At 33.9% G+C, this 27,861-nt stretch overlaps 1 protein-coding gene and 1 long non-coding RNA gene across 3 annotated transcripts in view; both read left to right on the top strand.

The window, feature by feature from the left end:
• The window catches only part of LOC111505501 (uncharacterized), a 58,479-nt gene that overhangs the window by 23,469 nt on the left and 7,149 nt on the right, over positions 1–27,861 (top strand). For both annotated transcript variants that reach the window (XM_023160326.2, XM_023160327.2), the window contains exon 2: positions 24,600–24,672. In XM_023160326.2, the coding sequence (XP_023016094.2) occupies positions 24,600–24,672 (73 nt within the window). The remainder of the gene's footprint in view (positions 1–24,599; positions 24,673–27,861) is intronic.
• Positions 2,706–4,937, top strand: LOC141480091 (uncharacterized). Its single transcript, XR_012464156.1, has 2 exons — positions 2,706–4,040; positions 4,268–4,937. It is a non-coding gene; the product is annotated as an uncharacterized lncRNA (long non-coding RNA).

Raw genomic sequence — 27,861 nt, 5'->3', positions numbered from 1 at the left:
GCAATGGAACATGTTCCAAAAGTCCATTCAAATCGTTCTGAATGAACTCCAAATAACGTTCTCCATTCAATCGGTCCTGTAGAACGAATGGTCCTATAAGATGGTTTCCTATGATACCAGCCCAAACATTCACGTTGAATTTCCGTTGGTGTTTGGTTTGCAATATCCCATGGGGATTTTCTTCGGCCCATATATGGAGATTATGAGAGTTGATAACTCCATCTCTACTGAAACCTGCTTCATCAGTGAATAAAACTCGATTAATAAAAGTCATATCCTCTCTTTGCCTATCCATGAACCAATTGGCATATTCCAGTCGTGCTGGAAAATCTTGAGGTGTCATGGCATGTACCTTCTGGATGTGAAATGGGTGGAGCAGTTGTTCCCTAATTATTCTATGAATAGTGGACTTGGATGTATGGAACTGTTCTGATAGATTTCTGATGCTCATTGAAGGATCATCAGCGACGGCTTCCAAAATATTTTCCTCCAATACAACGGTACGTACAGTCCTAGGAGCGCCCTCACCACCTCGTTTTGGCAAAACTGTACCTACAATAATATCAAAATAAAACAACGTGCTCAAATTAATTATCAATTATTACATACCTGTCTCCCTCAAGCTGCGATCGACACGCTCGAATGTTTCTCTTGACGGTACCGTTCGATTGGGAAAATGCTCGGAATACAGACGACGAGCTTCTGCAGCATTACAAAATGCTCGTCCATAAAATACATGCATATCTGCATATTCATTGAATGTAAACTGTTCGGCCATATCAAAAAAATTCAAAATATCCTATAGAATATTGACAATACAATGATAGTCATATGACAACGCACCACTCAACAAAACAAAATCGCATTCCAGTTTCTCATTTTTTATCAAAACTTTCTAAAAGGTTTTTTTGTCAACATCTGTGATAGAAATGGAACATAATTATTCCCTGGATATTTTTCACCTGATCATGTGCAGCCGTTTTTGTAGTTCATTCGTTTGCTTTTTATTAGTATAGTAAATATTTTTTCCGATGTGCGTTTTTTCAGCTAAATTTAGATTCGTGTTAAAGAATTTCTCCCATAAAATTATAATTATCAGTGAAACTCCTCAACAGTTTAGCTGTGAAGAAGAATTTGAAACATTCGAATGTTGACTTTCATGAGATTCAGATAACTGATCAACACGAAACGTGATTATTCCACACGTATTATGTACATACAAAATATGGAATGAATTCGATATTTCATAGTAGAGTAGCTTGTTAGTTTAAAAACACCACGAATCTACAGAACTTGATATTTCTTTTGAAAAAATATCTGCTATCACAATTGTGACTGAAACTTCCATATAGGTACTGTACTTTTTGTTTACGACTTCATTTTAGCATACTTTGTATTATTCCTGTTATAAATGTTGTTGAATTAACGTTATCATTATTATTTCTGCTTTGATAATTATTCATTTCAAATAATGGTGGACGAGCGGGTTTGATGTCGTCGAGTAGAACTACATTTTTATCAAGACTCGTTGCTCCGATCGACTTTCCACACGAGTACTTTTATTCATAAAATTGTCCAAGTAACCTTATTTTGTTGAAAAATATTGAAAAATATCTGTCATTTCAAAGTTTTGGGGTGTGGACCATCGGGGGTAGTCCGTTCCTGACTTTGTAGCAAAACAACTGACTCCTGCATGAAAGCTCATCGACGGAATTCATTTGTTTAGTCAATTACCAAAATTTGGATGATTTTGAATATTCAAGACCAAGATTTCAAGATTTCAAGATTTCAAGATTTTTCAAGATTTATTTGTAGGTCATCATTTTTACAGTTTTTGCAGTTATATTCACAGTTAATATTTCCCTCAGTGTGAGGATGGATGCACCTAAGTAACTAAAGTACTTGTGTTGTGCTTTCCATCTACCACTCAGGGTATTCAATTATATACAATTGACTGTCTTATACCTATATCTATATACACACGCTTCAATATAGTTAATTGATTTACAGAATTGATGAACATTAGGAATGATGAAGAGCTTGCTGAACATTGTTTATATTTAGCCGAATAAATCGAGAAGTTCGGTATTGGACATAATGAACGTTTTGATGGATTTTTTGAATGTATTGAGATTGGAATTGTTTCTTATGTTAGCTGGCAGAAGATTGAATAATTTTGGGCCGTGATAGAAAATACATCTCTGTGTGTGACTTTTATTAAATGTTGGTATGTTTATGGAAGAGCTAGTAACGAATCTTGTTTGTTTTTCTTTGTTTGTTGATTGAAGTGTGAGTTTGTTTGTGTACACCCAAACTAAACATTGGTGGATATAAAGTTCTCTTGTTTTCAGTAACTGCGTTTCCTTATATAAACATTTGGTAGAGTATATTTTAGGTTTCTTGAATAGTATTTTCAAGATTGTATTTTGAGATATTTGGAGGGTATTGATGGAATTGTTAAATGTACCACCCCAGGCAGCAATACAGTATCTTATTACAGATTCTGCTAAAGACTGGTATATGGTGATCAAATTTTTGTATTCCAGAATATTTCTCAAATCATAGAAATTTTTTGTTAAAAGTCTGAGCCGTTTAACAACATAGTTTATGTGGTCATCCCACCTCATATGCCGATCCACTATAACTCCCAGATACTTAATCATTTTCGTTCTTTCTATAACAGCACAACTGCAATTTATTGTATTAGTACACTCTCTGTCATGTATATGGATTATGTTATTTCCAGGTTGATCATTCTGTAATAGGGTGAATGTAATAAATTTAGTTTTTTTCACATTCAGACTCAGAAGGTTGTGATTAAGCCATATCTGGATATCTTTCAGTCCTTTTTCTGATTTTTCAAATGCCTCCTTCCAATTACTACCTGTGAATATGAGTGCTGTATCGTCCGCATATGATATGAGATGACCCCCAAAATTGTTGATGAAACAGATACTATTAATGTAAACAAGAAAGAGTATGGGACCTAAAACTGTTCCCTGTGGTACTCCTGTTTTCACTTTCATTGCTTCACTCAGACTATTATCAACTTTGACCTTTTGTGTCCTATGTGATAGATAGTCTTCCAAAATATTATATGTTGGGCCACGTATACCATACCCATGTAATTTTTTTAATAACATGTCGTGATCAACAGTGTCAAATGCCTTAGCTAGGTCTAGAAATATAGCTAAACATTTTTCTGATCTATCCAATGCTCCAATTATTTTTTGTACGAAATCTAGTACTGCTTTTTCGGTATTGGAGTTGCTAATGAAACCGAACTGTCTGTCTGTTAGTATTTTTTTTGCATTGAGGTAATTTATAAGTCTACTTTTCAAGGATTGTTCAAATATTTTAGCAAAATTATTGATAACCGATATTGGTCTATAGTTTCCAATGTCATCACGCTTACCTGATTTATATATGGGGGTAACGATTGACTCTTTGAATTGGTGTGGTAGTTTACCATTTTTATAGATCAAATTCATTATGTGAGTTAATGGAGATATAACGAATAAATGAATATTCTTTATGAGTTTCGAGGAAATGCCATCAGGACCAGATGAACAGTTGGTTTTTAGTTTGAATATAATTTCAATCAGCTCATTTTGTGTTACTGGTTTCAGAAACATGGATTCTTGTTGCATGGTGTTTTTGAGGAAATGATCAGGTAAGTTTCCTGTTTTTTTAATGTTTTTTGCCATTTCAGTTCCTATGTTAGTGAAGTAATTGTTAAAATTAGTAGGATTATCTTTTTTATCAGAGATTGGTTTTCCGTTTTGATTTTTGAACGTTATATTACCGACTTTTGTTTTTATTGATGAGTTTTTTCCAGTAATTTCATTAACAAGTTCCCACGTTTTTTTACAATTTCCATTTATTGTACTTAATCTATTTTTATAATATTGATTTTTTGTTAACTTTATAATATTATTCAATCGATTTCTGTATGATTTATATTCATTTTCCCTTTCTGAGGTATATTTAACTAATAATTTCTTTTTCAGGTGATCCCGTTGCCGTATTGCGCTAATCAGGTCAGTAGTGATCCATGGTTTAATTTTTTTATATTTTTTATTTTGAGTATTGTATGAATATGATGCTGCTCTCAAATGAAATTCAAGTTTTTCAATAAATTTGTCATAACAAACCTGTATTTCATTAATCCTCATCACTTCTTCCCATTTTTCCCCTTTTAATGATTTGTGTAATTTATTGAAATTTATATTTTTTGTAAATGTATTTGATTCATTTTCATTTTCAGAAGGTGACTTTATTGTTCCTGATATTTCCAAGTATACTGGGTAGTGGTCGGTGATATCGATTTTGAATAATGCCGGGCTCAATAGTATGTTATGGTTCGCATTATTTTTACGAACGAAAATATGATCTATTATGCTTTGTGTATGAGACGTAACCCTGGTTGGCTTATTGATATAGGAGAAGTAACCATTTTCAGCAAGGATGTTGAGGTATTCATTAACAGAACCGGAATTTTCATCCATCAAATTAATGTTTATGTCACCTATAAATATGTCAATATTATTTTTTTTCAAATCATAGATGTAGTTTTTTATGTCGTTCAGATAAATTTGTGTATCAATGGAGGGTAATTTATAAGATGCTGTTATTCCAATCTCAATACCATCAATAGTCGATGAAATTTGTATTAATTTGGTTTCAGTTAGTGACATTATTTCGACATCAGCAATAATATAATCCTTGATGTATACCAATAGACCATCATTCTGATTTACCTTTGAATTGTTGTAATATGCTGAATAACCTGGTATTGAATAATCACTTACCGACTCGACATTCCATGTTTCCGATATAATTATTATGTCCATATGCTTATTCACCTCTTCTAGATAAATAAGGAGTTCATCAAAATTTTTGTTAATGCTTCTGATATTAAAATGAATAACGGCCAACGCACTCTTCATATTCCCTTTTCCATCAAAAAACACCCGAAAATCATGATATTCTTGTGTTTCAATTTCCTTCTGATTATCTAAAATATCTAAAAATTCTATCATTCTGTATTGAATACTCAAAATGAAACTGAAATATAGTATTCAAGTAGAGACGTGTGTGTATATAGTAATAATTGAATAATCTAATATTATTCGAAATGAAGATAAAAATAACCTAACAATAATGTACATAAAACAAAATATAGTTTCTTGGTAGGCTAATGAAAATAACATTGTTCGAAATCTCCTAAGTTCCTGTTGATGAAGTGTGATTACTTATCTTATTACTTTCTATAAAGAAATTTAGGCTACTGATTATTGAATAACATTTTGGTTATTCTAAAGAAATCACAGGAAGTGTATTATTTAGTTTCATTTTCTTCTGCACCAAATAATTTATCAAAATCCTCATAAGACTTTAAAATACATATTTTATTATTATAATTGACAAAAATTTGCCCTTCGTAGGTCCACACGTTTTGCAATGACGTTTTTTCAATAGCTTTATTAAAAATGTTCAACCTAATATTTGTTAAATCTTCCCTCACAACGATTCCGGTTCCTTTCAAAAACTTTTTCTTGTTATAAATTATTTGCTTCATTCCATGGGTTCCAAGTCTCATAAAAACTCCTCTTGTTTTTCCTCGGGTTTCTGATTTTTTTCCAACTCTATAACATAATTCTATATCCGAATTACTTATCTCAATTGCCATTTTCGTATTGAAAAGTTTGATTATGCCTTCTCTCAAATTTTCTCCATCAGTTTCCTGGTAATTGAAGATTCGTAGGCTGTTTTTCTTCATGCTTTGTTCCATATTGTCAAGTTTTTTATGTATCACTGAATTTTCATTAATTATTTTTCTTGTAGTACCTTCAAGATTTTTTATTTGGTTTTCAAAGTGTTGTTTTACCTCTTTCATTTCGGTTTTTAGTTCGCTGATTTTTTCTTCTAACATTGAGAGTTTTTTATCAATGGATAACGTGACCGCCTGGGCTACACTATCAGTAATTGTTTTTATAAATGTCTGGTCTCTCAGGAACTTCGACATGGCATTATTTACTGCCGATTTTATTTCATCAACAACATCTCGCGTTAGAACCATTTTCTTAGATTGCACTTTTCACCAGGGTGTGATACTACTTCTTTTCTACAAGTACACAACTTTTCAGATTTTTTTATCTTGATTTACACACAATTTGTAATGATATTGTAGGAGCAATCGAACACACGACTATTCACAACATACCATGTTGCCAAAAATGTTGCCAATTCACTTGAAAAGTTATCAAAGAAAAACATTTTTCATTTTGTAACTTCGAGGGCCCGTAACTTGGTTACGAAGACTTTTAGGAAAAAAAGTTATATGAAGTACTGGTGATATTTTGACCCCATCTATACATTCCCGAGAGGAAAAGAGGAAGTCCAGGGACACCCTGTATAACGAATACAAGAGTTTTGAACACGTTGTACTCTGGACCAGGTATCGTAGTCAAGACAAGGTCCATAGATCGGAAAACAATAATTGAATTGTGCTAAAACTAGAGACTCGCATAACATTTTCTTTATAGGTACATTGAGGTACATTTTGTGAGGATATAGTAATCGTAGTGCACCCTAGGCTCTCTGAATATTTCGATTGATATGTTCTCTAAATCTCAAAGACTCATCTAAAATTAAACCAAGATTTTTTGCATTACTTTCAAATCTAATTACTTCATTATTCAGATACAGTTTCAAGTTATTTTTAACTGATGCTACATGAGCATTGTTTCCAAATACTAGTGCTACTGATTTTTTTGGATTGATCACAAGGGAATGCAGTTCGGCAACATTTAATATGGTTTCTAAGTCATTGTTCAACTTTCTAGCAGCGTTGTTCAAGTCATCAACTTCAAGAGGGAGGTATAGTTGTATGTCATCAGCATGCATGTGTATTTTACAATGTTCAACATGTTTATGAAATTGGCTAGTATAAAGTGTGAAAAAAAGTGGACCCAGAACTGAGCCCTGAGGTACTCCCAAGATGACATTCCTAGCTGCAGATAATTGATTTCCCAATTTGACGCTTTGTCTATGATTGTTGAGATATGATTGACAAAGCTGCAGTGATTCCGTACAGACTCCACTTGTTTTCAAGATCTTTAGTAAGGTATCATGCCTAACCGTATCGAACGCTTTACTAAAGTCAAGCATTACCAATACCGTACAATTATTTTTATCAAGTGATCCAATAATATCATCAGTTACTTGTAGAAGAGCCGGCGTGCAACTATATCCCTTTCGGAACCCCGACTGAATAGAGGGTAAGATTTTATTTTCATTGAGATGTTCAGATAGTTGACTGGCTAAAATTTTCTCAAACAATTTAGATAAGCCCGTCAAGATGTTTATAGGCCCAAGGTCAGAAAACTGTGAGGGATTTTCGTTTTTCGGAATAGAGGTAACAATAGCAAATTTCCAAGTAGAGGGATATTTAGATGACAGTATTATACTATTAAAGATATGTACCAAGAAAGGTAAGATGTAGGGACAACAAATTTTTATGAAAGCTATACTTAAGTTGTCAGAGCCAGCAGAGCTGTTTTTTATTCGTATAAGGAATTTGAGCACTGTAGCTTCATCTATAAGTTGGAAACTGAATTCTTTTTCACATAAGACAATATTATCGTAAAAAGTATTTATGGAAGTAGTAGCTGAGTTCTTAGGTATGTTATCTATAAAGAAATTATTTATTGCATTTGCGTCTTTGAACACATTTGTTATATCAGTATGCGAGTCATTAGCACTGGTTAGGTATGTAAGTTTTTTCCATAATTCTTTTCTGGAGCTATTCAAGAAGGCATTATTAAAGTACTCACGCTTTCGGTTCTCTTCTTCGCGGTTAGTTAGGTTTCTCAAACGTTTGAATTCATTCCAGTTGTCTAGTGTTGGTTTCTTTTATGTCTCACTTTGGCTTTATCTCTTTTTTCATTAGTTCTTTGATTTCAGTAGTCAACCACGGAGCATATTTTTTAGTTATCCTAACGCTTTTCTCTGGAAAATGCATATTAGATTGAGTAATTTTCTTGTAAGAATTTCGATCTTTTCGTCGATATCTTGTATATAAAATATTTCACTTAACTCAAGTTCAGAGAAGTCATTAAAAAATGAGTACTCATCTAAGTTTTTATTATCTCTAATTTTGATTATCAAAGGTTCAATATTTTGGCCACTAATCCAAAGTTCAACCACTTTGAGATATAGAATCATTAATGTCTATCATTTTTATTGTTTTCAACCATCTTGAACGTCTTTGGTAAATGCTCACTATAGTTGATTCAGATGACATGTATTAGTCCTTTTTTGTCAGTCCAGATGATTGATCATTATCAAATGTATTCTCAATAGGCATATTCTGCTTACAAAGTCCATTTATGACTGATTTATTTTAGCAGCAAATATTCCATGATTGAATACCTGAATTTTGTTTGCCTCGATTCCGTAAAATGAGCATATCAAAAAAAAGAACACTCCGTCATGCTCTTCATAGTTTTGTCTAAAAAGCCTACTAGACCTGAAACTTTTTTCGTTGCAAATTTCCTTGCTTATTTTCCAAGCCTCAGATACATATTCATAACCACCATCCTCTTCGTGTCGAAAAGTACTCATAAATTCAATAGGAACATCTTTTCATACGTTACAATCCTGGAATATCAGACTCGTAAACCTCATTGGTGAAGTAGTTTCAAGTAGCGATAGGGACAAATATAAAGTATTAAAGTACTTCCTTTGGAAGGTTACCAAGCGTTAATCAACATGTTGAATGTTTTGTCATTTTTCGTTTTTCGTTTTTGGGTAAACTACAGTTTGAGCTAACAAATGCCGATGATTAACGTTTCCAGAATATTTTCATGAAATTCTCTTGTGATTATTCATACTTTTTTTTAACTCGTATACGTTCAGAACTTTAGTCGATTGTATTACCGCGTTTAGAATATCTGCGGATTTGAAGGATTTCTACAGATAAACTTCGCAAAAGTTGGAAATAAATCGGGATGAAGGAAAAATCGTCCAATTTACCCTTCAATTTGAGGGGATGAGACTCGAGAATTGAGGTATTATTCAAAAAGTCAGGAAGCCGGTTCGAAAGCATTCAACTCGTGTTTGGTAGCGGTTCTCAAAAATCAGAAGTGAAAAGTTATCAGGAGTTGAAGAGGGTTGTTTGTATTTAGAGTAGTTTGAGTATGTACGTACACTAGATGTGTTTGAACAAGGGTTTGGAATATTCGAAATGAGTGGTTTTCATACGGTCAACATTAGAATCAAGTTTGTTGTTTCCAGAGTATTATTACAGTACTCTACGGTTTGTATTGTGAAGTTCGAGTATATTTCGAACATAACTTTCGTGAAACTACAACGAAACTTCTGATGTATGTAGAATTCACTGTCAAGTGTAACAGCTAACTCGAACTTTCCTTGCTGATGGTATGTTGAATATTTCATAAAGTGCGAACGTAAATAGTCTCCTCCTTTCAACGTTTGAACGGGACCAGATATTAAAGTCGAACCAAAATGTATGAGGAATATAAAGAAGCCAATTATGTGATATCATTTGCCGCAGACTGGACGGTATCAACTTTCATTTTTGAATAGAAGGCAGGTCTTGTGAACCCCCACTCGAAAGATATTTAAATTTTTTTATACAACAACGTTTACTGTTCTGAATTTGAATAACCCAATTTATTGACGTAGAATTGAAGACTAGGAAAAATGATAATTCGTAACTTTGCAACCGAAAGAGGATTGAAATAGCTTCATAGTTATCACAGATTACACAAAATTTATGGTTGTAAAAGAATGAAATTGATTATGGAAAAGAATCTTATTCAAAATGAAATTGAAAGAAAGTATTTGCCAAAAAAGGGCATTTCTGTTTTCACTCCGATTTCGTTTAGTTCATGATCGATAATTTAGATGAGAACCCCCACCATGTTACCCCAGTAGAAGAGAGTATTATGTTAGCTTGACAGCTGTCTCTATTGATACTGAGAATTTGATTCATTTCATTTCTATTAAATTTTCAGAAGGGGCTTGCGCCAGATCTTTGGAGACAAAAATAGAAGCTGCAGCCGGTCATAATTTTCAAGAGGCAGAAAAAATGTTCAAGGCAAGATTTTTCAATAATCCGATCGGCTTGAAGTATTTCAGGAAATTCGTCAAAATATTTCGAACTGAAAGGGTAGTTGGAGAAAGAGGAGCTGGCAGAAAAACTATCTTGAACGAGAAATAGATAAAAATCATTGCGTCTGTAGTGAATTTCCTCCTTCATTGACGAATGAACTTTATTCTCAAACAGGAATGTCAACCGTCAAAATGTGCGATATTGGTCGGATATAAACCCACATATTTTTGAGAAGGTTAATATCAAACTCCTGAGAAAATGAATGCCTGGGTAAGCATTCTGACTGGTGATTTTTATTTGGAAATTTTTCAAAACCCCATTCATCCACCGATCTGAGAAAGTGGGGCCAACAATCAAGATGGATTGAAAAACCCAGTTGTTTTCGAACAAGATGATGGTTGGATCGAAGATAACCTGGCATGTGGGTTGGCAGGCGCGGTCCGTTGAAGGGCATGTTTGTTCACCGGATTTGACTCCTTCTGATTTTTTATTTGGGGCTGTAACAAATTGAAAGTTCGTGTCATGCAACTTGGAACAATCCGGGAACCGAGAAACATAATTAGCAAAATTTGTGCTAGCGTTACTCCAGAAACATTCCAAAATGTTAGAAATGAGTTCGAAAATAGACAGGTGATTCAAGGAGACCATTTTAAACATTTGCACACATGATAAATATTTACTCAAAAAAATCATCGATACCTCTGCAACCGGTTATCAAAATAAAATAAAGAGTATTATTATATAGAGAATTGAAATACCTTTCATACAAAATGTCACAAGACTCTCCTTTTTATTTGGAAAAACGAAGTTGATACCGTCCTTTCGGCAGCAAGTGACGTTACACTATCGGATTTTTTATGAAAAAGAACTGAACATTATTTCTTTTTAAAAACATTTTGCCTAATTCGGATGTCTTCCACTTTCGAAAGTTTGGAGGGGCAACACTGCAACACATACATTTTAGAACATGTTTTGTGACAATCCATTCTTGTTCCTTTTTACAGTTCAGGCAACAAAAAAATACACATGCGTCATTGATAGAATTCTTCATGTTCTTAAATTATGAGAACATATCATGACATTTCAATGTTGAGGGTTGAAGGCTCCTGTACTACAAATAATAATAATAATAGTACCAGGGATCAGAGTTAGAATTCTGAATATAGAATATAAAAAAAATTTCAAAGCACAATTTATATGAAATTGATCTAAAATCGTGAATTAAAAAAAATCTTCATCATGAGGTTGAGTTGTTCGGGGCAAAAACCATGACGTTCCATTTTCATCACTTTGCCACTGCCATTCAAATAAATTTATCATGGTCCAGAATAATGACCACTCAGTGAGTTTTACGACATTGAATAATAATGATTGAATTGTAATCAGAGAAATATTGATGTGAAAATAAAACGTTATTCAACGAGCGAGACATTTAGTTCATTACTCGTGAGAAGGCGAGTATCGCAAATCAGGAGTATCGGGTATCGATTGACAATTTCTCACAAGTATATTTGTGACTCATATTAGGAATATTCGAAAATAAGATCCATAGGTGGAAAATATTCCGAATTAGAGTAATATAACGAAACCATCGAGTCGCCCCAGCTCCGCACGGATGCAATGCTGATACTAAATATACTATAGAATGTCTTTGTATACAACATTCTCAGCTTTTTTTGTCAGTAGCCAATACAAACATATTTTCCTTAGAGATTACTCTTGAAAGAGCGGTATATACCCGATAACACCGCAACTGCTATGTCCCTGCGTTTTAAATATATAACATCTTCGAAAATATTCATTCAAATTACATGTCCTGCTGGACCATATTGAGCACATTATGGACAGATAAGATAATTTCAGCCTCCGAACATATACCGGTATGGAGAACAGTCATGAAAAGGTAACTTTATATTATTTACCCGATTTTTCCCCTAGGGCTGGTGCCTCAGTTGAAATTTAAAAAAAAATACTTTCTTATCGCACATCTACAACTTTAAATGAACCTAGGGAAGAAGGGGCATGAAAGGGACATTTTTGAATTTAAGGTCCTAGTAAGTGATTGAGACAATATTCAGAACAGATGGGAACATATAGGAAGCATTCATTATTAAATAACTGAAATGAAATGAAATAATTGTCATTAATGAATTTTCAGTAATTTATTTTCGCATCTTCGAAAAAATTGTATTTTGTCCGTTTCGTAAATGGACTGTATTGAAAGGAAAACAGTAATTTATGAAAGGGATAGTACCAAATTTCGAGGAAATATGTGAATAACAACTATTTAGATATGATGTGGATCAAATTAAATAGTCACTAGAACTATAATCATTAAATTTACCGTATTGATTTTTCAGACTAGTAATAAACTCTTTTATGTCACATGAATGAAAATCAACAATATCAAAATGTTTTTCTGAGATAAAATGAAGTCAATAATTATTGTTAGCTTTTATTGATGCACTTATTTTTAATCATTTCACTTGTAAATAATAAGATATTAAACACTTATATGAAATTGAGGACAAATCAACAATTTTATATCACTTTTAATCTTCATTACTTTCTGAATATTGTTTTTACAAATATTACATTGGTCATCACCTCCTGTTTTATCTTTTCGGGTACGCTTTCTTAATCTTGGGGTGATTTCTTCATCTTCAAAAATATCATATGAAGACCCATCGCTACTGCTACTACTCCTTGCGATTTTTCGTGCAAATTTCTTCTTTTTCTGACTAACTTTGGCATTTTCCTCAATATCGGTTTTCTTATTTTTAACCTTCTCGTTACTTTTGGTTTCATTTGATTCTTGATCTGTTAAATTGCTTTTGAATATTTGTTTTACATGTTTTAAGTTTTGTTTCTCAGTCTTAGATGTTTTCTTTTTTAAGATTTCCATCATATTTCCTGAAAGCAATCTATCTTTTTCAGGAGTTTCAGTTATAATTGTGGTTTTACCTTTACGTTGCTTTCCAATAGGTTTTCGAAGCAAAGCTTTAGAAATTGGTACTAACGAGGTCTCACCTTTTAACGTGTTATTCCTAGCATGGGTTGGACGATAGAAAGTGAAAACCGATTGTCCGGCCTCGCGGCTTGAACCACTGTTCACACAGCGGTCGATTGAGTGAGTGAAGCAAACCACCCACGTCAACCCAACTGGCTACCGTCCCACTATTGGTTCGAAAGTTTGAGTTATGAGATCATCGCCCACTTATCCAACAAAAACCATAATTGAAAGGCATGTATATGTTCTTTCTGAATTAATGTTTTTCATTGGATACAAATGACATCGTCTTTCTGAAATCGATTTAATCTTGCATGCGTGCCTTTTATTGAGGTTAACTTCTGTTTAGAGGACGTTTTCAGGCTGATAAATCAAACGTATCAAACCTCATACACCATCCCTAAAAAGGATAATGCGGCGAATATCAATTAGCAAAAACATTTGTGGAAGTAGAGAACACTAATTTAGGACTTCAATTTAACATATTCACAAATGTTTTTTTAAATACTGTCGAGATGATTTCTTATAGTGGGTCAATAAAACAAATTCACGATATATAGTAAGCTTGTATAATCGCAATTCGTTAGTTATTACTGTCTTGAATCCTCGGTAATCTTGTAATTCTCCTGAACATATTCAAACAGCTTATTGCGAATTTTCATTAAATTTTCATCAACGTTTTGCTAGTCTCTTTTCATTAGTTTCCATGAGCTGCAGCAATAAACTCGCATTTATCTTCCCGGATTTCCATGTAATTCTTGGAAATTGAAAAATATTGGTGCACGAAGTATTAGAAAATGTTCCAGGAAAATTATTTTAGATTTTCAGACGAATAGCGCCAAAGAGACATACGCAACCTAGAGTAGATGAAGAAGTTTCCAGAAAATTTTGAAAACCGATTTATAGGCTTGATTGTTGAGGTTTTCTAACTCTATAATGATAATGTAGGTTCTCATTTTCCTCAAAAAATTGTTATATGAAAAAACTATAAATCGATGAATAACAATTATGGTAAGCCTCGAAAATTAGGTCTTAACGTACTTTATACACAATATATTAACCTCTGTTACTGAGGACATCGTTTCAAATTGACACAGAACTGATAAGCAATTGAGTTTTGATACAATTGAGACATAAAACGGTGGAAAAATATTTAACCAGATTCAATAAATTCTATCATCTGTTATTATAATTTTGAAATTCATCAACAGTAATTATAGTTCTTCAATTTCCTACTTTGTATCAATGGCGAAGTACATTTGAATGCATTTTCAGAGATGGAATCAATCAAGTCAGTTTCGCTTATAACCGTAGTTACTTTTTCGAAGATTACTTGTTAATATGAATCTGATGTTTCATAAGTCTTCAAATCTGTCTTTCACTTTTGAAGATACGTTTTCGCTCCATTTTTCGTACTTACGGCTTCTCCAATATTTCATTCGAGAAGGGTCCATTAGGTAATAGGATCAATTTTTCTTCAGGAAGCAATTGTTTTCTTGCTATTCGTTCATTCCATGTAGTGTTGTTGCCTCGGAAATAATAATATTTTAACGTTTTTTATTTCTATCATGTATCTTATATGTCTGAGTATTTCAAAATAGTTATATTTTGATCACGAACAAACTTCTTTTCGAGTCCTGAAAAAGAATTCAAATAAATTCTAAATGTTGACAAGAAAACAACTGTTTTTTTTTAATTGATCCTGTTTCCCGACCAACCCTTTTTGAAAAAATTATTGGATCAGTAAACCACTTAATTGATTCACATATCAATTAAGTGCATTGTTTGGAACCTTTGGTGTTGTAATGAATATTACTGGAGTTTTTTCCAACACCAAACCGTTATTGTAACACCTCGACACGTGTTTCGATCACCAAGTGATCATCTTCAAGAGGAGGATCAGTTTTGTGTTGGGGAAAAACTCCAGTAATGTTCAGTTAATTGATTATTTATAATTCAATTTAGGTGGATTTATCTTCGCTCTAAAAGGTGACAAGCCCAGATTTGAAGACGTTAAACACTTTTGAATATTGAATCAAACTCACTTCCTGAGAACTACACAAAAGTCACTGAACACTCGTCGTTGCCATTTAGGCTATTCTACTACTTCACATTGGTAACGTTTACGACATTGATGGTTGCATATGTTTCGATGCGTAGTTTGATAGAAACATGAAAAGCAACTTGAGAATGGTACAAAAACTCGAGACAACCTTGACATTGTAACATTTCTTGAATGTTTGATGGTCACTGGAGTATCTGAATTTATGAACGCCAAACAAGAATGAATTCCCCTCCCCATATTTGCCCTAAGTACAAGTCACAGTACAGGACTAAAACTCGCTTTTTTCTCATACATTTTCAATAAATATCAAATAACCCCGAAAAAGCTAAGCTTGATGAAATACATGATACCCTTTCAATGTAATTTTTATATATTATTATGACGCTGTTCAACATACTCAAAATTTCCATCATATCTCAAACGTTCTTTTGGAAATTCAACTATGACTAAGGTCATTTTACGTTCAGACAACACTGAAAATTAGGTATTCAGAAGAAAAACTGTTTGCAGCGAAGCCTTCAATTGATAAATATTTCCGCCACTTGTTCCGAATAAACTCAACGGACCATTGGAACATACTTACCTTTATGATGAAAAAAATGCTTCAATCTCACCTTGATGTTCTTAAAAAATGAAAAACGAGAAAGCAATCTTCGTCTCAAAGCGATTTGCTCGGATTTCAAATAAGCTTGAGCGTATAGAAAAAGCTGTTGACTTATCATCCACAACAGCTGAGATGGGATTTGCATAAGCAAAGCGACGAGTTGCGGGCAAGTGTAAAATAGGATTTTCTTTCGTTTGATTTCGAACGAAATTATCTTGTTTATCACCAGGAAACAAAATAAATGAATATGCTGCTAGGGTAATTCCTTGCTTTCACTAGCAATATTGATTTCCTACCTTATTGACATTGAAATAAGTGGTTGAAGAAAATTGGTTTCTCGAATCATCTGAAAAAACATTTCTTTCAGACCAGTCTCAACTCCCTACACTGTAGGTAAATGGACAGACGCATATCAGAAAACAACTACTCTCCTGGCTAATACCACCAAGGGTGTTGGATTATATCCGACCGGTGTCAGTGCAGGATTCTTCACTGAAGTTGATCTTGCATATGCTGTTGGCTATACAATTGCCGCAATATATTTTCAATTACTGGAACACACTTGCAGACCGGTTTCGGGCTGTTTGGCCACTTGTCCGTGCAAGGTAGTGTCTATCATCAACATAAAGTCAATGATTTTCAATAACTGAAAATCGAATTCCTTCAGAGTATCATTTCTCGAATTTATAGTCAATCTTCAAGTATGCCCACTGGCTATATGTGGAAAAATTGGTTTTTGTTCGTGATATGCCTATAAAAATTTATTTGAGCACTTGGTATTAATTTTTTTGGTTTGATGCTTTTCCATGAGTGTGTTCCGATCTCCATGAAATCACCCCCATATCTCAGATATTGAAACAATGATGCCTACCAAATTTGAAGAGCAAACTTTCCCTTCTAAATGCAACACGTCATACACATGATTGAACTCATGTCCATCTGCTGATAAATGGTTTGTGATTGTGCAACTGGTCTTTCTTTTCAAGACAACACTTCTATGGTTTTTGATTATTTGGTGTAAAGTTCTCCCTCTTTGGCCAATATAAAGTTTTGGGCAAGGGCCACAAGTCAACTCATATACTCCTGATCTATCTGACACTGAAGTTTTGTCTTTATTATTTTCAATTGAATAGAATTGGCTGATACTTGATGAAAATCGATATTAAAACTAATTAATACAGTTCATTGTATGATTTTCACTATAAAGGGTTTTACAAAAACTGAAATATTTGTTTGTAGATTTTCTGCACGACACAGGTGTAAATATTGAAACCAACCACAATTTAGGCATGCACATTGAGAATAACAAAGATGAAAGTTCAGTTCCAGAAAAATTGGAAATGTATAAATTATGATGTGGGTAAAGTCCAATGTTTTATGTGGGTCAAACTAGAAGAACGTTCAAAGCCCGCGTTAAAGAACACAGAATGGAAAAATAAATTATACGTATGCCACTCATTTAATCACAGAGGGACATAAGTTCAACCATGATTTCAAGCCCCTCCACTTCCAGAAGGAAGGTTTGAAACTTAACCTGTTGAAGAAAAACAAATTCAATATCTTATGAACGATCAAACTGAACTGAATAATTCGCCATTATTGACAACTCATTTCCAGGTAAAAGAAGTTAAGTATATGTACGGTACTTTCGACAAATTTAATTTATTCATATGGTTAATGAATTCATACCTGCCCTTTTCAGGTAGATTCATTCATTAGGAAGTAGGCAAACTAGTAGGTAATATGTTAGAGCATAAAATAATTGTAATTTAGAAGTAACTTTTAGTTTACGTTTGTGAAAGCGAAACACGTGTTGCGGTTTTTGTAAAACCCTTTATAGTGAAAATCGTACAATAAACTGTATTATTTATTTTCATTATTTTCAATGAATTTACTTAAACTATTATCCGTTCTGTAAGCCAAGTCCAAGCAGTCGTTTTTCAAAAAACGAGCGATATTATTGGTGGGTTCACGTCCCATCTCTGTTTTAAATCTGTTTTTTCGTTAATCAGCGAACGTTATGGTTTTTTTGATTTGGATGGACCTGGTCCGTGGCTAGTTCTTGTAGCTTTTGGCATAGATGGAATTGATAATATCTACCTCATAAACGTTGTTATATTTTGTTCGATGGAACTCAGTTCTCTCTGGAAATTACTTTTCGACAGTATTTATTAGTATGTGAAGCATATCATGGAATGCAGCTATTTTATGCTGGTGAGGTTGTGTGGAGGAATTATGTATAACGATGTCTATATAAGATGGTTTGCGGAGAATTGCAAAATCATGTTCATTCAAAATTTTTGTAATAGTCTATAATCAAGTGATTTATTGAATCATTTACGTCTCTTTCACTGGTGAATTTTATTGAGTGGCGAATGGAATTGCTATATTCGACAAAGTTACCTAATTGCTTTGCTGTACCAGTTAAACCGACTGGGATATCATCTACGTATCTGTACCATTGCAAGAAAATGATAGTTAACTGATTATTATGGATGTCATTCTCTGTTATCCATGGATATTTCAGCCAGCAAAGCACTCAGCAAGTTACCCATTATTAGTCCTTCGCTGCACAAAAATCTCACAATGAAGTGTTTTTTGAATACCTTATGGATTTTCATCAAGAATTTCGGATGGATAGACTGTATTTTTCGTTAAAAGATTACCACAACAACTTTTAGGGTATTTATAAACATTTTTATTTTTTATTAATTTACTGATAATAAATAATATTTGGGAGTAAATTAATACATTTTGGACATGCTCACAAGTTAGTGGTGATATTTATGTTGTTACCCATGGAAGTCTCTATAGAAGTTTGTTAGTATTTCAAATGAAAAATTGAACTATTATACATTTTTCGAAATAAACCCCCTTTAAAACATCAGCAGCTCTCCCTCACCCTATAATATTGCAACCTGAAATGAAGTGAACAAAAGGATGGTACCAATGTATTGAATGCGGAATATACTTTATTCAATGTTTCATAAATAAATCCAAGTTTAAATGTTCATATCATTACTATTATTATTCTATCTTTACTGGATCAAGTTTTTCTGATAGCCACAAACGTCGAAGAATAATTGCAAATTACAAGGTGAACCTTATCAAATTGTTTCTGAAAAATATTCAATCTCGGTGTAAATATGTCAGCAAAAGATAAGGAAAACACCCGTATTCACCCCGACAGTAGGCCATTTGCATTTTGTCTGGACTCATTAAACGAGATAAGGTTGGAGCAGCAAATTCGAGAGGAAAACGAAAAGGGAAATTTACAGTATGAATATGTTGCAGCACACCAATATCAGAATTTATGTACGAACAAAATGGTTAATGACTAACATTCCCAAAATAAAGTTAATGCATTCGAACATTTCAGGTTTTTTATTGAAGAATCTCTTGAGGAAGCAGAAAAATTGGACACGTACATTTGGTAAAAAAAAGGAGTGTGTGTACGCACTTAAGGAGTTATACTTCCTTTTTTTTTAATTATTTCTCGCTGTGATTTTTTGATAATTCGTTTGGGTTTATTGATGTATTCCAAATATTTACTGAAATTTATTTTGATACTACCGTCATGTTGTAGTGTGTGTGGAACAACCTGACGACAAATTTCACTATTTGAAATTTAAAGATTACTTTTATGAAGAATTATTTAATTTAATTTATTATTCGGAATACCGGTCAATTGGGGTGACATTGCCCAATTTTAAAATTTAAGTTAATAATTTTCACATAACCCATTTTTCGATATCCTAGATAAAATTTGTACCTTTGGAAAATGGTTTATAGATGTGATTTATGTAGTTATTTTTTTTAATATTATTTCCCTTCTTAAATAAAAAATCAAATATGAGTGGGCAAAGTCACCTCGTGAAGTGGGGTCACTATGCCCAACATATGTTTTCTTTGCATAAAAAAGCTATAAATAAAAGATGGGCAAAGCCACCTCCTCAGAGTGTTACAAGAGCCACAGTAAAGACAAAAATTGCTCAAAAAATCGAAAATAACTAGTACAGTTGCCATGACTGTCAACAGAAATTTTATGAACGACATAAAAGTTAAAAAAAAATTGTGGACAAAATAAGTCGTATTTTTTGGTGATTTCAATGCTCTCTCTATATGAAGTAAAAAAAACTAAAATTACAATGTAACCCTTTTAATGAAAGGTGGGCAAAGTGACCCCCATTTTCGTGCAAAACGTGGGGTGACATTGCCTACTCGAATATCAATCAAGAGGTTGGGTGCAGGAACGAAATTGCAAGTGGATTAAATTCTTCATTACATTTACTAATAATAATAATATGTGATGAAACTCGCCTTGTTTTCGTAGCAGCTGTGTATATGTTATTTTGAGGAGATCAAATGTTCATAGATAACACACATTACAAATAAAACAGTTAATTGGTGATAGCACTTATCTGGAACGACCTAAAAACTATAGAATATCTCGATGTCATTGAGTAGGTATGTTTCATTGCCTGCAGCGCCTCTAACGACCTTTCAGCTATTTACTATGGAGGCGCGAAACTGTTTTTTCAAAACTAGGCAAAGATACCCCAGAGGACAAAGTCATCCCAATTGACGTTAATTTGATTTTTCCGGACATTAGTAATTATTATTTTCATTTATTGATATTTTTATTAATTCATTTGTACGCTTATTACATATTGAATAATAATGTGAAAATTCATTTTAGTTTATGATGTGAATAAATAATATACACCGTTAACTAACATCAAATTCTACAAACATACTTTAAGTTATAGGTTAAAACCACTTTTATCACTTATAAATCAGAGTAAATTAGCTTGAATCAATAAATTGTTGATTAATATTAGTCACCACAATATATTATTGAAAAATGTATGTTTATGTAGATGTTTGTGGGTTCAAAATCACTTGAAAAAATATCGTAAATACAGTTGCCAGTTCTCACGCAAACATACGTAGGTTGTCTTTACTTTTACTCTGTTGGTGACTTTTTTGAAAAACTGAAATGTTGACTAGCTAACTTCAAGAACTTCCTCTCTGATCGCGAGGACGTTTGTGCCGATAACGACCGTCCTCAAAGATTGCACGTGGATGTCGTGATCGGAGTGGAGTCCAAAAGTGAGGGGTTTTCTAGAAAATAAAGTAAAGTTCCAAGAAAATGTTGGCGTGAAAGACATTTTGAGAGGACTTGCGGCCCCCTACACCAGTAACCGGGCTGGATGTCGACGGATTCGACGAGGTCTCAGTGCGATTGAAGATGTGTTATTTGTGGACTGGCGGTCCCTAGTAAAAAAATGAAGAGATTTTATGAAAGAGAACGTGAATGACAAAACTCAGGGTGGCAGCATTGCCTCGACCAAGACAGCGGCTCCCCCGGACGAAGCTTTGGTTCATTATGGACAGGAAGAGCCTGGCCAAATGCGCTTGACTGGGAAGCAACAGCTGTATGAATTAAAGAAGAAGAAGCTAACTTCAGGGTATCGGTTTTTTGTGACGGTGTGCGCGCGCACCGTAAAAATTTCCTTCAAGAAAATTATCACTGATATGATAATCTATTTCTTAGTTGATAACACCATAAAAGGATCTGGTGAGCGACCATATCTTGCCATTTTCATGACAAAAAGGTCATATATATTTTTTTCCAATTGAAAAACAGATTTTTTCGATTCCCCTTTATAGAATTCAAAGTACAAAGAGTCGAGGGAGGCTTGGGAGCTCATTTCATTTTCGAGTTATCACCAAAAAAACTTCATTATTTTTTATATTCTTTGTCTCCAACAAATTCTTCGATGAAGAAACTAATTTAAGGAAAAAGAGAAAGAGATATCACCTAATATCATCTCTTACAAACTTAACTGAAACCTAAATTTGTAAACTGTTCAAGTTTTGCCATATTCATTTTTTTTATGCTGCGAGAGCATCCAGAAGTCTGGTGTTGAAGCGGCCTCAACATTTCATACCGAATTTCTGCTGTCAGAAATTCAATATGAAAAATGTGAACTTTGAAACGAGTTTCAGTGGCTCACTTAGTCTTACCAATATATTTTACGTGGCAGTCGTCATAGCTCACTTCATAATTTCCATATTTTTGAGTTTCTGTCATCTTGCTTTCATTGGCTGCCCGATACTTACTGGAATTATTTGGCAATTTTGAGAGTTGAGTCAATTTTTGACAATGCTAAAATGACAATTTTACAATGAAAAGTAATGAATTTGCTTACACTTTAATTTATTCTATGAGAATGAGAAAACGAATTCAACATTTACAAATCATCTTTTAGTAAAGGAACATGAGTTCAATCACAATTATGATGAGAAGAGATCAATAGATCCAAGACTATGTAAATTCTGGTCAATAACTAAACATACTATTTGTTCAATTTATTTTCTTAAATTTTTGAAAAATCTTTTGCGGTGTCAATAATCGTTTTGTGAAAGTTTCTCTATAAATTGTTCTAAAATACGTTCTTTATGGTATTTCATCAAGTATCGACTATTTCCTTTAGATAAATTACAGTCAAAATGGATTGTGAGCCTGACTTCAGACTTTTGGATAATTGGTCACATTACTTTACCAGTTCCGTGAATTTTCATTTATATTTCTTCAAGAGCTGGTACCAAAATTCTAAGAGAAAGGGAGTTTCATTATCAACAAGCTGGTGGATCTTTCGATACTGAAACAAATACTTTCGAAAAAAATTTAAAATTCTATTTCTGAATATTATACAATTATTTTTTTTCAATCAACAAATAGTATATTAAAGAAGAAAGTAATACAAATCAATAAAAAATGAAACAACAAAAATTAATTGGCGCTCCGGGGCGACTTCATTGATTCCAGTGGCGCATTTGCTTTTTCAGCTGGAAGAAAACTCGGAAAAACCTGCAGTACCACATCATCTGAAGATCTTGATCTGCCAATGTCCACTCTTTCATAAAACAAAATGTAGGGTATCTCTAGAGGCTCCAATAAATTCAAGACATCGCCAGAATACTTAGTGACACGACTATCGTCAAACTTAAACCAGTCCGTTTCGTCTTTGACCAATGCGTAATAATGACCAGATTCAACGCCAGAACCACAGGAACAATGGATACATGAAGATTATAATAGTGATCTGCTAGATTGAAGTGTTCATCTGTTTCAAACCTTCGTAAGAGTTTGGTGCTTCCGTCAGAGGTTGAGTCATTTTTAAAGATCATCAGTGTTAATATTAGGTTGACTGGAGCCTCAGCTATACTTATTTTTTTTATAATAGTCAGTTAGTTTGGCGCATGTTTGGCAATACAGTTGATCATCACCCGTTAAAAGTTACATTTTCAGATGGTTCAACAAGATTTGCACGGACTGGTTATCAGTAATATTAGGAAACGCTAGTTGAAGTTTCAGAAAACCACATACGTTTTTGCTACCTCTTGAACATTTACCAGAAAGTAAACAAGTGAAGATTTTTCCAGCAAAAGATCTACAAAGACAAGACAAGATAGACTGTACGAAATCATTCAATCCAGAGCGGTCAGGAGTATTGATTCTGCTATTTTTTTGCTCACGAAAAGTATTCAAGAAGAACCCCAAGAATTCGAAGCAATCCTCTTGTTGTCCTAACGAGTATCTAGTGGACTTCAAAGACTCCAGGAAATCAATTGGTGGGAAAGATGATACATTCTTACGAAACTGCAACTGCATGAACAATTGTTTGAGTTTGGTGAATAAGTAGGAAACATTCTCGTTCTCGTTCATCGTTAACACCTTGTTCTTGAAATTTTTCGTCAAGAACAACACTTGTGAAATGTTAACCATGTAGCAAGTGTTTCCTAAATTATCTAATCCAATTTTCTTCTCAAGATATTTAGGACAACTGTCTACTGATTCGTAAGGAAGAACATGTTTCACAGAATCTGTATGAGAACCATTTCTCAAGATGCAATCGATCCTTCCAAGTGATGAGAAGGGTTTCGTAGAGGGATCTTTCTTGCTCTCCCACTGAAAGGTAACCAGAACCACGAGGACTGCAGCTCATATTTGGGGAGCCGGAATGACCTAGGTCCATTGACCGCACTGAAAAAGAAGAAGGTGGATCATTCACTTGCGAGTTAACTTCGATAGGAGACTGATGAATATACACATATTTCGGCTTGTTTCGAAGAGATTTTAGTTCCATACTGAATTGAAGGTAATGCATGATCTCATCAAAATCATGTGAAGGAGGAATGGTTCCAAAGGCCGAAGAAGCATTACCTCGTTGAATAGCAATACTGATTCTTTCTATCAAAAAAAGTAGTAGAACGGTAATCTTTCGTTGCTTGGCATATTCTTTTCCCGAGTTCTTAAACGAATAACAGAGACTCCGGGCCCTAAACACCAAAAGTTGAGATATTGGTATGTTTTTCGTTTTAATTTTTTGCCAGACAATGCTGTAGTTCCTGCAGAGTTCGAATTTTCAGCTAGATGGGAAGTCGCGACCGTGTCATTGCAAGTGAAGTCCCTCATACGTGGAATATTACAAAAATTTGCGAATGCATTTAAGATATTCAAATAGATATATTCATAACTATTATAGGGATCATTTTATAAAAAATATTCCATTCAATATAAACATATTACGTCACTTCACTACTATAGTTTTGTATTTGTTTTGTTGAGAATATTCAATCTTTTCAAATTTCTTTGAACTTCCCTCATGCCCACCCACAATCACTATAAATATCACTCGAAAGCAAGTCTATGAAAATCTTGATTCACATTACATATAGTTGAGTCTGAGGAGTTGAATTTTTGTTTCAGATGAAAATTACTTACCAGGGGAGGACGACTACCAGGAAAATGCTATTGACCGTCTACTTCAGTCAGCTCAGAAGTAAGTGCACTGGTTTTATTTTCATTTAATGGGGTCTGAGTTAACGCTTCTTTGTTCCCTTGAAAGGGCTGTGATGGGTAATTTAGAATTCAATTTGCGACTGAATAAGCAGGATGAAACGACAAATAATTACTTTATGAATGTTGGATAGTAGTGCAGATTGATGCACCATTAGACCCTATTGAGTGATATGAGTTTTGGTGTAAGCATATTTTTGTTGGTTCTCCTTTTATGAGAGGAGCTTTTTCTGTTGAATTTCATACTGCACATTATCTATGTCTATAATAGGGGAAAAAGACAAATTCTTGCTTCCGATCAATATGGCATATTCTGGCATATATAAACAATAAAAAAAATTGTTCATATTATTTTCAACCTGTTAACTCATGACCGGCGTTCTCAACTCCTTACAGATTTTATAAATTCGTTCGATCTTTATCAGCTTATAGAGAAGCCTACCCGAATAACTGCTCACTCTCAATCCCTTATTGACATCGTCCTTGTCTCTGATAAGGAAAGAATATTAGATGTGGATGTATATGATATCCAGGGAATTGCAGACCATATGTCAGTGATGTGTAAAATTAATGCTTCTGTTTCTTCTAGAAGAGTTAAAATGGTTTCTTTTCGCGATTAGCGTAACTTCGAATTCGATCTATTCCGTTTAGACGTCCTGAATATTCAGTGGGATCTCATCTATCAATTCAATAACGTGGATTGTATGGTCTCCTTCCTGAAAGACAACATTATTAATCTTTTCGAAAAACACGCCCCATTCTCAAACGAAGAGAGTAACTAAACCCCCAGCACCTTGGATAACTTACAATATAAAAATGATGATTGCACTCAAAAACCGAGCTCTGAGTAAATACAAGATATCTTCATCTATCGCCGATTGGAATAGCAATAAGGACCTCAGAAATTATACATGTAGTGCGATACGACGTGAGAAAAAAGCATATCTGGACTTTGTTATAAGAAATAAAAATTCCAAAGCAATTTGGAATACCTTAAGAACGCTTGTTATCCTGAGGAACAACAAAAAATCAGATATCCCTGATGAATTAAAATACGTCAATCTGATTAACCAGTACTTCAATTCCATACCTCAACCTAAGAGATCTGCTCACCAATTGTCCTTATTAGATCGATATGTTAATTTGAAAGAAACTGAAAACTCCTTTCACTTCACCTCAGTCACCTGTGAGATTGTGCGAAGTTCCCTGAGACGCATCGAGAGCAACGCTTTGGGTTCTGACGGGATATCCCTCAAAATGATCAATCTCATAGACTCTTCTTTGATAAATCACTTTACCTTTCTCATAAACTTTATCATTACCAGTTGCCAATTTTCAAAATGTTGGAAGGATGGATTGGTTATCCCTCTGGCTAAGTGTAACTCATCTACTGTCCTTTCTGACCTAAGACCAATTACAATTCTACCGTATCTCTCTAAAGTAGTAGAATCGATTCTGAAAAATCAGATTAATGAGTACGTCAATGAAAATCATATTATAACATCTGTACAATCAGGATTCAGACCTCAGCATAGTACCACCACGGCTCTTCTGTCAATTACTGACGATATTTTTCAAGCCGCAGATGAACAAAATTTGACCTGTTTAATACTTCTAGATTACAGCAAGGCATTTGACACTCTAGATCATGAGATATTGTGTGACAAACTTGTCCGCTTCGGTTTTTCTCGGATAGCAGTGGACGAGATAAAAAATTTAGGATTGTGATTTGATCTGGATCTTCGCTTTACTAAACATGTCAGCTATCTGAACCAATCTTCTTATAAGGTTCTCAGACAGCTTTTTCCTAATCGTGATTTGCTCAACACAAACTTGAAACTATGACTATGCGAGTCTCTGATTATGTCAAAAATTTCCTATTGCGACAGTATTTATGGACCTGCTTTGAAACAATCGGATGCTCTCCGACTACAGCGTATTCAGAATAGCTGTCTACGTTTCTCGTTTGGTATTCGGAAATATGACCATATATCTCCAGCAATGCAAAAATCAGGATGGTTAAATGTTGAGAAACTTAGAACTCTACACCTTCTTACCAACACACATAAAGTTTTGATTACTCGACAACCTGATTACTTACTGAAGAAGCTTAAAACATTATCTACGATTAACAGCTTTACTACAAGGAACAGTTCAGTTCTAGTCATCCCCAAACACAAATCTTCCATCTTCATCCGCTGCTTCTCGTATAATGCACCCAAATATTATAATAAACTACCCTACGAATTTCGATCATACACCATCGTAAACTTTAAAAAAAGACTGATGACTTATTTATCTCATTAGCCTCTTGTCCGTTCCCGACCTTGGCATTTCTAAAATGAATTTTCTAAAGTAAAGCAATTAATAAAATTTTTCGATATTGTTAACTCGACTTGTGTTCATATTATTTATCTATAGTTTCTCCCAGGTTGAGTTGAAAAACAGCCTTGGCTGATACTCCGCCTATTCACCATATACTGGAAGTTTTTTTTTCTTTGTTTTTGTTATTGTTCCTGTATTCTGTTTCATTTTGTTTTTGTCTATTCCATTTGTATTTTTATGGTGAATAAAGACGTATTATTATTATTATTATTATTATTAAATCTGGCATCCATGAAATAATCATAAAATCAGTATAACCATAGGTCTCATCAGTGGTGCTACACTGAACCACAAATGCATTGCTGATCTCAATTCTCTTTTGAGGACAAGCCTGAGAGAGCTAGAGCGATGAAATCTACCCTTATGAAGACGCCATCTATGGGATTGACAGAGAACTCAAGTCGCGAATATAAAAGACAAACTAAGCTTCCCAAGTAGGTCAGTTGCAGAGCCAAGCTTCGATATCGACTGCAGACGAGATTTGTCTGTCACTGCAACTTTCACTGCAAGCCTACTTGCTGAGAAAACCAGAGCTGAAATACAATGACTTCATGATCCAATATCAGATAGCCCTGGTATTTATGGTGCTAGGCTGAACTACAAATGCATTGCTGGACTCTATGATTCATTTGAATACAAATTATCTAGTAATGAGCAGTTATTGGTGGGTTTATACCACGATATTATCAAAAACTATGTTGGGTACACCATCTTTATCGAGAATTTGTTCACGATCACTCTCGTGAGAAAGCGTGAATCGAAAGTAATATTTGAGGCTTATATTTTA

Source organism: Leptinotarsa decemlineata, unplaced genomic scaffold (genome assembly GCF_025532065.1).
Source record: "Leptinotarsa decemlineata unplaced genomic scaffold, Ldec_3_MD MMD2_P_RNA_scaffold_6, whole genome shotgun sequence".
NCBI classification, from domain to species: domain Eukaryota; kingdom Metazoa; phylum Arthropoda; class Insecta; order Coleoptera; family Chrysomelidae; genus Leptinotarsa; species Leptinotarsa decemlineata.
Note: the sequence above shows the minus strand (reverse complement) of the source record. Positions and strands in the feature narration are given on the sequence as shown.